At 40.6% G+C, this 13,434-nt stretch overlaps 1 protein-coding gene across 1 annotated transcript in view; it reads left to right on the top strand.

The window, feature by feature from the left end:
- Positions 1–11,165: 11,165 nt before the first annotated feature.
- The window catches only part of AKAP6 (A-kinase anchoring protein 6), a 373,547-nt gene continuing 371,278 nt past the window's right edge, over positions 11,166–13,434 (top strand). Inside the window, exon 1 of the mRNA XM_060143847.1 lies at positions 11,166–11,489. Within this exon, the coding sequence (XP_059999830.1) occupies positions 11,166–11,489 (324 nt within the window). The remainder of the gene's footprint in view (positions 11,490–13,434) is intronic.

Genomic DNA, 13,434 nt, shown 5'->3' with positions numbered 1-13,434 from the left:
TAATTCCTATTCTATTTTTGTATACCTTTTAACTTTTTTCTAGAGTTTATTGTTATTTGCTTAGTTTTCTGTGTTTAATTCAACCCCAATTCTCCACTAGATCAATAAATCTGTTCTTGGTATGTTCATTTGCATCAGGTTTTCTTTCAGTGTCATCTGTGTCAAGAAGTCTTTCTGAGAGCCTTGTGACCTGTTCCAATCTGTACTGGATGCCTTCCTTGCCCAGGTATATGGCTGGCATCCTTAGAGTTCTCGTCCTCACCACCCTGGGGTGCTAGATCTCCTGTTTGCTGTGTCTCCTGACTTCCTCTTTCTTGGTTTACTCTTTTATTTTGGTAGAGTATCTACCAAAGAGACTGGTATCTCTTGAGAAAATGTCTGGAAAATAGTCTCTTATTCTATCCTAACATTTGATTTTTTTATCAAACTATATTATTCTCAGTATACAATTATATGCTAGAGTTCTTTTTCCTTCCTTTTTAAATATTAAAAAAAATTTTTTTGGCCATACCTTGCGGCATGCAGGGATCTTACTTCCTTCATCAGGGATCGAACCGATGCCCTCTGCAGTGGGAAGACTGCCAGGGAAGTCCCCTCTTTTTCCTTCTTGAGGAAGACAATTGTCTTTTAGCTTCCAATGTTGCTCTTATGGAAGGTCACACTCCTGTGTGTCTCTTCCGCTCTCAGTACTCTTCTTCACTTTTGGCATTTCTGATCACCAAATTTGTGGTGGTTTTTCCCACACCAAGCGACTCAGTGATACCAGCTTGGTGTCCTATAATTTAACTGTCTGCCTGAAAATAGTGTCAGATCCCACCTGTTAAGGGCTCAGTCCCACAGGACTTCCCCCCTCTCCCTACCCACTTCAGGTACCAATTGCAAATCCAGATAGTTTCCTGTGGATATGACTGACTGGCTGTAAATCACCCCCCTCCTCAGGTTCCCATGACCCCTCCTCAGGTTCGATTAATTTATTAGAGCTACTCACAGAACTGAGGAGAACAGGTTACTTACTAGATTACCAGTTTGTTACGAAGGATATTAAAGGATACGAATGAATAATCAGATAAAGAGGTATATAGGGCAGTGTCCAGAAGGGTCCTGAGCATAGAAGCTTCTGTCTGTGGAGTTTGGGGCATACCACCTACCCAGCATGCGGATGCATTCTCGTTCACCAATCTTGTGGCTCTCCACAGCCTGTCCTTTTGGGTTTTTATGGGGGCTTTATTGCACAGGCATGATTAATTAAATCATTGGCATTGATGACTGATTCAACCTCCAGCCTCACTCTTCTCCCCATAGGTTGGGGGGTGGGACCAAAAGTTCCAACCTCCTAATCAGGGTTGGTTTCCCTGGCAATCAGCCCCCGTCCCTTCTGAAAGTCACCTCATTAACATAAACTCAGGTGTGGTTGAAAGGGACTTATAAGAATAACAAGACTCCTTTCACCATTATGTCTCTGGAGCTATTTCAGGAACTGAGGACAAAAGAACAAATACTATAACAAAAGATGCTCTCATTGCTTTTGTGCTTTGGACTTTCCAAGAGCTTTAGGCGCTGTGTGCCAGAAATGGGGACAAAGACCAAATATATATTTTTATTATAAATCACAGTATCACAGTTGCTGTTGAGAAATCCAAAGCAATCTAATTTATAATTCTTTGTATATACCTCTACCTCTAACCCAAATCTTATTTTCCTAATATTCTGGGATTTCAATAAAATGCCTTAGTGTGAGTCTATTTTCATACACTAGATGGGTCTTTTTAATGTAGAGACTCACGTCCTTCACTTCTCAAAAGATTTTATTAATGATATTTTCCTTTCTCTTCCCTTTTGCCTTCAGGGACTCCTGTTCTTCAGGTGTTAGACCTCCTGGATTGGTCACTAATTATCTTTCTCTCCTAATTTTTGTCTATTTATCTTTTTCTTTACTTTCTGTGAGATTTCCTCAACTTTATTTTCAGCCATTGTAATGAGATTTCCCTTTTTGCAATCATGTTTTTATTTTGCCAAATTTTTTTTTGTTCTATAAATATTTCTTTAAAAAAATAAAATTCTGTTCTTGTTTCATGGATACAATAGCTTATCTCTGATAATTTTTCTTTTTCACCAAAATCATCTTCTCCTTGCATAATCTTTCCTCTAGGTTGAGGTTTTTTGTTTGCTTCCTTTGGGCCTGTTATCCAAATTAGAGTTTTCCCTTAATCTCTGCTAATCCTTGACTGCCTGATCATATTTAAGAGTAGGAGACTAGAAAGCTGATTGAATGCTCTGAGTGTGTGGGTAGGCCTGTTGACTGAATGTCATTGTAGGGTGATCTGGATGTGCCAATTTTCAGTATCATGTCTTCTTGGACTGATCAGATCTTCTTTGGGGGGTGGTGGTCTCTAGTCTGCTAACTGGAGGATAAAGGCTTAGGAGAGTCAAGTTGTGGAAGGGGACTGGGGGTGGTCTCAGCACTCAGAATGCCTATGTTAACTTAATTCACCTATTTTCAAGGTAACTCTATACTCAACTGCCCAGAGTCCCTAAGTCCAGAGACCCTTTGATTGATTCTTTCTGGAGAATAAAGCTCTAGAATTGGAGTGGGTACACCTACCCAGCAACACAGAGTAAGGAAAGACCTAGAATTCTAACTGCTTCTAAACATTTTTAAATCAGAATTAATCTTCTCAATGTGTCATTGCCCCTTTACCCAGAGTTAGGCCAAACTTGAGGTTAAGGGTACAGTTCTCCAAGACTGTCTAGTTTGCCCAAGACTTCTGACACCAGCTGCAAGTTCAGGGGTCTCCAGGGCTGTCCTCACATGAGACTAGCTAATGATAAATTTGGAGGTTCTCACAGATTCCTTCAGATTTGATAATTTGATAAATCAACTCACAGAGCTCAGGAAAGTGCTATACTTATAATTGTAGTTTTATTATACCAAAAGGGTACAAATCAGAACCAGCCAAAGGAAGAAACACATAGGGTGGAATCTGGGACTGAGAAGTTTCCCAACACAAAGCTTCCATGTCCTTAGGGATGCACTACCTCTTGCCCTTGGTGTGTGACAATACTCATGGGGTATTGCCAACTTTGGAAGTTTGCTTGAGCTTCAGTGTCCTAGTTCTTATTGGGGCTTCATTACTTAGACATGAATGATTGAATCTTTGCCCATGTGGTTGCTCAAAGCCCCAACCCTCTAATAACATGAATGGTCTTTCTGTCTGGCTAGCCCCCATCATGCATCACCTTGTTAGTATAGACTATTAGGTGTCATCTGAGGGGCCCACCATGAACAACAAAAATAATCCTATCACTCAGGAAATTCTGAAAGTTTAGAGGTTACCTCTTAGGAGTTGGAACAAAGGCCAGACTTTTTTTTGGGTAAAGTTAATTTTTCACTACATACTTTTCCATCTCCAGTTCCAGAGGTATCTTGTTCCAGCAATTTCAAAATACTTAAAGAATTCTGAAGTAAAATCAGGTTGGTTCTTTGCTCTCTGTGCCATTAGTTTAGGATTTTGTTTTCTTGGGTTGGCTAAGGCATTTATCACTCATTCATCTGATTTTCAGCTTCCAAAAATATTACTATTTTTCCTCCCATTCTTGAGTGTTTATACTTAAAAAAAAAAAAACAAATTTCAAACTAAAACCACTTTGCAGTAGTGTTAGTGAGGTTTCTGGAGGGAGCCAAATTAGACACATATATTCAGTTGGCTGTCTCTTCCCAGAAGTTGCCTAGCACTCTCAATTTATTTGTCAGGGGCAACTTTTTGTAGAATACCTATTAATACCTGGTAAATAAACACTGCATTAGCAAACACTTCTATATTGCTTCATTAGTAGAGATAACCAACGAATTTAGGCTTCAGAATCTTTAAAGACAACTTTTCTTTTAGGGCTCATTTCCTTTCTACTTTACATATTGAGGGCACAAAAGCTAAACAGCCCCTTATCACTTATTGACTGGGGATGAGAATGTTGGGATAGAGGAGGATCTTTTAACTTCAGTGTTGTCTATTTTTACAATGTTTGAATTAATATATATTACTTTTTAATTAATTAAAACTTTTTAGAATAAGAAAAAACATTGCATAAAATGATCCTAAAATTTTTTCCACTTCAAATCTATGATGCTAGGGTTAATGGAGAGCTAAAAATGGAGAACTCTTTTTATATTTAATGGAGTAGGTAGAACAGAGCACAGAACTCCTTTAATCACTCTGATCTAAAAGTCAGGCTTCTAGATCTGAATCAGTCTCTCTTTCTGTTTTTTTATGGGCTATAAAGAAGTTTTTAACCTTACATTTTATACTGATGAAGTCTGCCTGGAAAAGAAGATGTTGATTCTCTCATAATGCTGATTTCTCATTTCATTTTCTTGGTAAATAAGAGTTTGTATATTGATTTTTCTGTCTCATTCTAGCAAACAACTGTAATTTTATTTCTCTTCTTTTGCAATCTTTTTAGAGTTCCTGATCCCTGTGAGACTCATTCCAACCTCCATAGTTTGGTGTTCAAAGCCCTCTTATAACATGGCTGCAATTTACCTTATAGCCTTATCTGTTTCCGGTTCCCAGTTCCCATCAAGCTCCCAATTCCTCTCAACACTGAATTATTTGCTGATTCTCCCAACTTCTTGGTATCTTTGTCCATGTATTTCTCCCAGCCTGGAATCCTTTCCCCATCTCCCTTCTCTTTCTGCCCATCTAAATCGTAGCCATTTTTTTGTTTTGTTTTGTTTTTGGCAGTACGCGGGCCTCTCACTATTGTGGCCTCTCCTGTTGCGGAGCACAGGCTCCGGACGCGCAGGCTCAGCGGCCATGGCTCACGGGCCCAGCCGCTCCGCGGCACGTGGGATCTTCCTGGACCAGGGCACGAACCCATGTCCCCTGCATCGGCAGGCGGACTCTCAACCACTGCGCCACCAGGGAAGCCCAATTATAGCCATTTTTACAAGCTCATCTCAAATATTTCCTTCTTCAGTAAAGGTTCTTCCTTATCTTTCCTCCATCCCGGATTAATGCCATTCCACTGGGGCCTCACAGGGCTTTGCCCACATCCTGCCTATGTAATAGGTATCAGTAGATTGTGTGTGTGTGTGTGTGTGTGTGTGTGTGTGTGTGTGTTAGGGGAGAGTGGATGGAGGGAAATTGTCCCCATTAAATTATAATTTCCTTGAAAGTAAATCTGATGAGTCATAGATATACATAATGCCTTATATATAGTTGATTCTCAGTAATGTCAGTTGATTTGAAATGAATCTTGTTTCATTTTCTTTGTATCAATAGCATTGACAAAAGTAACAACTGTATAAATTATGTATTATTTTTACAAATCTACCCCAAGTGGGGTGATGCAGCCAAATGAATCTCTGAGTGACAGCAGCTGACCACTGTAGTGGTGGAAGGAAGACATGGGAGGTGTGATGACTAACTGAGTCAATCTGGGTGTCCACGCCACAGGAGAAGGATCTGAATAATGCAGGGTGGGGGCGCGTAGTAGGAGGACGGAAGGCTTGAGCAAGGAAGATGATTGATGAAGTGTGTTATGGGTGACAGAAGACCCTATGCTCTGGGCAAGGGAGTTAGCAGTGATTGAGGAGAGACCCAGGAGAGGGTGCATGGTCTCTGTGTGATTAACCAGATGTAATCAGCCATTTGCCTGAGGGGACAGCCATACAAAAGGATATAGTAAAGGGGAAAAGTGTTGGGGGGAACATCAGTGATAACACCAGGGTCTTTTAAATTGTAGAAATCTGTCTGGGCCCCTGTATTTACGTGCTGTGTTCACTCCCTTTCCTGCTCCCCAAGCCCGTGCACTTAAAGCTTGAGATTTTTCTTCTCACTGACATCCACTTGCAGGCTGCTCTGTTATGGCAGGAGGATTAGAAAGTGAGCCTAATCTGGGGTTACCACAGTGATTTCACTTATCAGTGTTACTCCAGATGAGTGCTGGAGGGTGTGGGGCTGGGAGGAGAAGAGGGCCAAGGAGAAGGAGGAATCGGTGATTATGGAAACTTCCTTAGAGCATCTTACAAAAGCCACTCACTCTTTTTTCCCTTAAGTACAGATTTAACTTAATATTTTGTAGGAATTCTTCGGCTCTCCTCTTAAAAAACTTAAAGCCATTTAAAGTTTCCCAACCCTTGACCTCACAAGAGGCCAGAGAGTGAGACAGACAGCAAGATTTAAAACTAGGTGATGAATTAGAGCCTCATTCATCTGGGTAGACTGCGACATTTAATTAAGCAATTTATTAAGCTTGTTTTTGTGGGGTTTTTTTTGTAGAGCCCGATTCTAGAGTCCTGGAATCGGATATAGGGTTCACCTCTTGAGTTCATTTATTTTTCCTTAATGCAGTCAAAGCATGAGAGCTAGCCAGAGACAAAATTCAAAACATTCCAGTGGAACTTTTCTTTCCCTTTCAAAATTCAGTCTCTTTGAATAGGTTCTGTGAAGAATGATTATGAGAATATGAAAGAAAAAAAAGAAGCAAGAGAAAAAAGCACACTTAGTGATGCCTAACTTAATTTTCTCTTCCCCAGTTTGGTAACATGTCCTTTGTAGCAAGCAGATTCGTTAATTTGGCCTGAATTATGCTTTAGTCTCTCATTTTGGGGGCAGTAAGCAGAGCACAGAAAGATTGAGAGTAAGTATTTAGGTTTGGGGGTGATTTACATGATGATAAGACTACCTCTCAAACTATACACGTGAAGATGCTCTTGTTTGGAAAGAACAGTTTCTTCCTAAGAAAAGAGAGAGGGCTTGAATGCATTTAGCTCAGATTGACTTTGTCAGCTGGTTATGTTACTATAGTACTATTAATTTATTTATACACTTTAAAATTTATCCTGCTTTAGGATTTGCTCAGTCTTGGGGTATACAGTCTTGGTTCTTCTGAACCGTGCCTGGCTGTGCTCTGTCTACCCAAATACTCTTTTCCATAGTGATCCTTGTTTTGGCAACTGTCTCCTTTTTCTCAACTCACTTATCACCGCTGCAAAAGCCCAGCCTATAACCTCACAAGCCTGGAGCTTATAGATTAGCTTCCAAATAGGGACAGTGTAGTAGCCCTCTCTTTGCAAGAGATTTAGGCCACTAAGGGCATTTGAAGCTGGTGCCTTACAGACTCACCAGTGTCCTGCTGGCATGAAGCAGCCCTGATACCGGCCTTTATCTTGTTTGGCTACAAGAAGAGAACCCGAGGGGGCTGAGAGGAGGAGGAGCCAGGCACTTAATCCTGAAGGACCTTTAGGGACAAAAGCATTTACAGTGAGTACAGTCAGCTGATTTCCAGCTTTTCTGTCCTTTTATTTAAGAGAGACAATCACAAGAGAAGGGAGAAAGAGGTGGGCAGTTTTGATGGGTGTGTAGCTGCATTTTTTGCTTCCTAGTTTGGTCGAAGAGCATGCTCCTGATTTAAATGTCTTATTCAAATTGAATATATTCTGCTAACGTCAGGTTTCGACTGAAAATTTGTGGACTGTCAGAGAGGTAGCAGCACCAGTCCTTGGTTAGTAAGCAAGCCATGGTATGTTTCTTCTGTTTCTGTAGGATGATAGACAGAGTGTGGTGAGAAAAGCCTTAGCACAAATTTTTTTAAAAAAACCTTTAAAATCTTTACTGCTTTTGGCTTTTGCACCTTAAATGTTGAATCTTCTTTGGGTTTGTGGAAAGGAAAGGATTTGATCTGTGTTATTTTTAACAGCAGCTGGGTTCAAGGTGGTATTATCTCTAATGCTGGAAACGTGGCCACAGATAAGCATTTGATGGGGGCAGAGGGGTGGGTGGAGAACAGGAGGTCATTGGGTTCCAGAAAGCTGGTTGTTCCCTCCTCTCATGCAGCTTTGCAGCCAGAGATATAACTGCATGTGTATCTATATGTACTTGAGTCAGTGCTTCATTTGCATTGTCAGAAGTTGTCTACTGGCTTTTTTTTTCCTTCAAATTTCTCTGTGACTAGAAAGGAATCTTATTGCATGGATCCTTGCATAAAAAAAAAAAAATAGAAAACTTAGAATTTAGAAGATATATAGAGTTGTGTTGAATTTCCTACTATTTGTTTGCATAGTCAAATGGAGTAATTAATTTGATGGGAAAGCAAGCTTGAATAGTCATGATAAGGGCAGGAAAAATACACACAAAGATTGTTATTGTAGATCTCTACAATATGAGGCAGTTTTCCTTTAAAGTATAAATTTATCTTGGAAATCAGACGTGCTTTTGTGAAAATCAGAAATACAGGTTGGTTATCCATGGGTGGTACATCTAAATGTGAACTACTGGAATTGAAAATTAAATGTTTATAGTAATTAGTTTCCATGAAAATAAGTAATTAATCAATTTTATGCCACTTCCTGGGCTTGCTATGCTGTTATGACACATACGGTATTCCTTCCCCAGGGACAAAGCTGTATGTGAAGGAAAGTAAATAGAAGTTGAAATAAAACTTGAGTAAAGCGTTGCTTTGCTTCACTGTTTTGTGTTATGGAAATTCTCTTGTTTAGTCTGATCAGCTAAATATGGAAACATCACATGCAGGTTGAAATTTTGTAGATGCAGGTAACTTTTGCCTTGGCAGCTTGAATATAAGGTTTCCTTGCCCTTTACTCATGTGTGATGCACACCAGCTACATTTTTTTTTTTTTTTTTTTGCGGTACGTGGGCCTCTCACTGCTAAGGCCTCTCCCATTGCGGATCCCAGGCTCCGGACGCGCAGACCCAGCCACCATGGCTCACGGGCCCAGCCGCTCCGCGGCATGCGGGATCCTCCCGGACCGGGGCACGAACCCGTGTCCCCTGCATCGGCAGGCGGACTCTCTACCATTGTGCCACCAGGGAAGCCCACACCAACTACATTTTTGTTTAATGTTTTTATTTTATTCTATTTGTCCTTTGCGTATATAACCACATCTGTGTTAAGTCTTAAGTGCAAACTCCCAGAGGGAAGAATCTCCCATATTTATTCCTCTGGAAAGAATTAGCAACTTATAATGTGTAAATAATGATTTACAAAATGTGTTTGCATGGTAATAATTTATTTCTTTCCATTAAGTAGGACAAATATTGATGCCGTTTGCCTGCTTTGGTGAAATGGAGGTCCGTCATTTAGTATCTACATAGCTCTCAGTATAGGTAGGATGCTTCTAATAGCTTAGAAATCTCTGGATAAATAACCCTAGAGCTTAGAAATCTCTGGATAAATAACCCTAGGTAATTACAGATTCTCATGGTCAGATGGAATCTTATTGATCATTTAGTCCAATTTTGTCATTTTACAGATGAGGAAACTGAGACCCGCAAATGTGGAGCATCTTGCTCCAAACCACACAAAACTGCACTGTGCCTGCCTGGTGCACAGCCTGATAGTATATATAGAAATGTATGTTGGGATATAAATTACATTGAGCCAATTCTTTGGTATGTTCTTTAGTTTACAGTAAGATATGTATTTCAGAGGAGGCCTTGCCTCGATTTAGGGGTTTCAGAGAAAACACAATGACCAAGCATTGTTTTACAGTTGTACAGGGCTCTTAGGTAGGGGCTTGGAGCTGAGGGAGTGTGTGGGTGAAGGTGAAATGGTTCATTTCACACTGGCCTGGCACTTAGTTTTCTGGTTTGCTTGAGTCTGGTTTCTTAGAAGAGGGAACCACTGTGACACCAGTGACTTCTTCATTACTAGTTCTTTGACCTTGCACTAAAAACCTTTATTAACCTTTGTGTATCAGATTCCTTCTCTGGGACAGTGATTCTAAATAGTGATTCACCACCCCAGAAGGCAGTGAATTGATTAAAATTTTTAAAGTGCTTCTGGAAATCAGAATCAGAGACTGAGACTAGGGTGTGGTTTATTAAGAAGTAGTGTGGTAGCTCACTCTTCCTGGAGCTTCATCCCTCCCAGTGAAATTTTGATATCTTCTAATTGGTTCCAAAAAATAGTCAAGTCTAGTATTATTGTTATTTTAAAGACTGTATGCAAGGGTGGTTAAAAATGTGAGGCGTGGATTTCTCCCTCTTGCAATCAGGTGTAGAAAGCTGTTGAAGCCTAAAACCATTCTCTAAGGCAGGTAACAAAGTGATAAACTTACCTTATGACATAATATTTTGCTCTTTGCAAATAACTTTTTCAAAAATTCATCTGTAAACCCCCTTATCATTTAATTTAAAAATAAAATGCTCAAGAAATTGGGGGAGAGGCAGTATGCTACAGCATTATAAGGCTTCTGAAATAATATATCATGAGAATAACTTATTCTTAAGGCTTTTGTCAATTCAACAAGTCTTTTTATTCCCTGTGCTCATTCCTGTGTGGAAGGTTACATATTCCTAGTCAAACTGGGAGCATTCTTGACTTTTCCCTTCCACGTTTGTAGGTAAAATAATTTTGTTTTTGTTATTAAGTTAATCTTAAGAATATAAAGAAATATAGCTACTTTCTGACAATCACATTTAATTTCATTTAATATTTTGATCAGCCGCCTTTCATCTTTGGAGGAATGGGGTTATAAACTAACTTGAATGTATAGAACTAGAAAAAGACTTAGAAAAGGAAAAGAAACCCATTGCCTTGAAGAACTTTCTCTTGAAACTAAAAATAATGTCTATTTAAAGTGTTCAAAGTACAAGATCCTAAAAGTTGTTATTTTATATCAGACTGGTTACAGAAGAAAGATAAATTACATAGCTAGATCATTAGTAAACTAATCAACTTTATCTTAAAAAGAAACCATACACTTCATTGGTCAGAACTTAGCCACATGACCACAGTGAGCTCCGATGGAGATAGGGAATGTAGTTTTAAATTCTTGGCAGGAACATGCACAACTGAAAATCAGGAATTTGTTATTAAGGAATGAGGTGAGAATGGATGTTGGGATAGGCAGTACCACACCGTTTTGTGTTCCTATTGAACCAGTATAGGAAGGATGCTTCCAATAGCTTAGAAATCGCTGGATAAATGCTGGGTCTTGGGTCTAGTTGGTAGAAACTCAAAACACCTCTTTCTGTTTTTGTTATGAGCTATGGTTTCTTAATTTAGAAACTTGGCTTAATTTAGAAATCTTGCTTCTTCTGTGAAGTACCATTCCTTTATTTGGGAATCTTGTCTGACTTTTGCTCTCTTTTTTCCTTTTGCCTTTCAGCTGTTTTGGAAAGAAGTAAGGCTTAGACTTCTCCATGTTAACCATGAGCGTGACACTTTCCCCTCTGAGGTCACAGGACCTGGATCCCATGGCTACTGATGCTTCACCCATGGCCATCAACTTGACACCCACTGTGGAGCAGGGTGAGGGAGAAGAGGCGATGAAAGACATGGATTCTGACCAGCAGTACGAAAAGCCACCCCCACTGCATACAGGGGCCGACTGGAAGATTGTCCTCCACTTACCTGAAATTGAGACCTGGCTCCGGATGACCTCAGAGAGGGTCCGAGACCTAACCTATTCAGTCCAGCAGGACTCGGACAGCAAGCATGTGGATGTGCATCTAGTTCAACTAAAGGTAAGGAAGGTCTCTGGACTCAGGTCCATTCCAGACAGAAGTCTGAAGGTGGCTGTAGTGCCTAGAGCCTGAGTTCTGTAATTCTCAAGGAGGAAGCATCCAAGAAGAAAAACAGAATAACAGGTTTGAAACCATTATTTTTGTAGATAAACATGGGTGGAATTCTTTCCTCGTTTTACTTTGTGGGCTAAACATCTAGAATAAAACTGACCTCAGGGGATAATGCGGAGAAGCGAGGAAAAATGGGGGGGGGTGGCATTTTTGCTCAATGTCATAGAAATCAGTAGTAAAGAATAAAAATATTACAAAAGGTTTAACAAAGACTCTCATAGGTAAAAAATCAAACTGAGCAGTGATTGTATATGTATGTGATTACTAACTTCTGTTGAAGTTGATGCTGCCTTTGTGGCAAACAGTGGGTTCTCGCATGATGGAGAAGGGCGGTGTTCTCCTTTTAGAATGAGTACATTCTAAAAGGTACAATACATCATGCAGAACAAAGGTGCTTTTATAACAGCTCATCTAAAGTTTAGACATTAAAAAAATGTGTGTGACTTTTAGAGAGCCATTAAAAAGCCTGACCGTTGATAATAATGAGACGGAGATGCTAGTAAAGAGTGCTATTAATAGAGATTGTGGCCTAGGAACCCCAAAATACCGTGAATCTTGCCCTGCCATAGCCACTCCTCTCTTCCGGGTCCCCGAGGGAAATACATGCTCAGGTCAATGGTGGGCAAAGCAGGGCAGATTTATAACCAATTAGGACATTGGCCCCAAACCCCAATGTTAATTTCTAGTCAGTTAGATGAGATACTAAGGAGAATTCCTCTACCTCAGCTGGTTCATTTTAAATGATCTGAAACCAAAGAGCAAACAGATTCTTGCATCTTAATACTTAAATGACATAAGATGCAGCCATCAGCGTGAGAGGAAAGGACAATTAAGAGAGCGTTATGTGCCCCAAAGCCTAGAGCAGAGCTGGCTTAGCCTTCCCAGGCTGGTTCAGCAGATCCTGGGCCCAGCCGCCCCATGAGAGAGAGTGTCCAAGAAAGGGAAGGAGGGGGTTGAAGAGAGAGAGAAAAAACAAAAGGGCCAGAATGCCAAGGTGGCTGGGCTTCTCCCAGGTTGAGCAGGCCTGGGTGGCCTTCTTTCTTCGGGTTCTTGGGAAGGAGCAAGCATGAAAGGTATCAGAGGTGGCTAGGAGCCCGCTTTAACGGACGGAGCTTTAACAGAATGCCAGCCCGACTGGTTTCCCCACCGTGGCAGCAGGGAGTGGTGTCTCTCAGTTCCTGCAGCACAGTCCCTTTAATCAGAGGAGCAGCTCCCCAGCTCCTCCGGGTTGCAGTGAGATGGGAGTCAGGGGGCTCCGCAGCACCCCACCCCCTCCTCCATTCCCTCTAATGTTGCACTTACTTATGTGGCTCCCTAAAAGAAATGCAGGATTGGGTTTGCAAGGAAAGATGACTGTTGCTCTCTCAAATCTTTCAGATCTACACAGAAAAGGTGGTAAACGATAAAGGAGAATGGGGGGAATGGAAATATCTTTAGAAGATTCCACTAAAAATGCTAAGGGCACCTGAAAACAGTGTGTCAACTACCTTCATTTAATTACATCAATATAGTACTTAAGTGAAAACTTAAATTTTAATTCCAAATAGGAATGTAAAAGTTTTTGTGCAGTCAACCGGGATTATGTTTAGTGTTGAGAAATCCCCTGTGGGGCAATTTGCTTCTTTTTCTCATTGGAACTGCCTGTCACCTTCTCACCTCACTCAAAAGGCATCTCACTGCCTCCGTTCAGCTCTGTCCCACAGTGTGGTCTGTCTCCCCTGCTGAGAAAGGAGCCCCAGGAGGGCAGGAAGTCAGCACAGTAGTCACATAGTAGTTCATCAATAGCAGCTAAAGGGATGAAGTGAAACTGTCTTATGTTAATTTAATTCTAGGA

This window comes from Lagenorhynchus albirostris, chromosome 1 (assembly GCF_949774975.1).
Source record: "Lagenorhynchus albirostris chromosome 1, mLagAlb1.1, whole genome shotgun sequence".
Lineage (NCBI taxonomy): Eukaryota > Metazoa > Chordata > Mammalia > Artiodactyla > Delphinidae > Lagenorhynchus > Lagenorhynchus albirostris.
The sequence above is the reverse complement of the archived record's forward strand: the minus strand, read 5'-3'. Positions and strand labels throughout refer to the sequence as shown.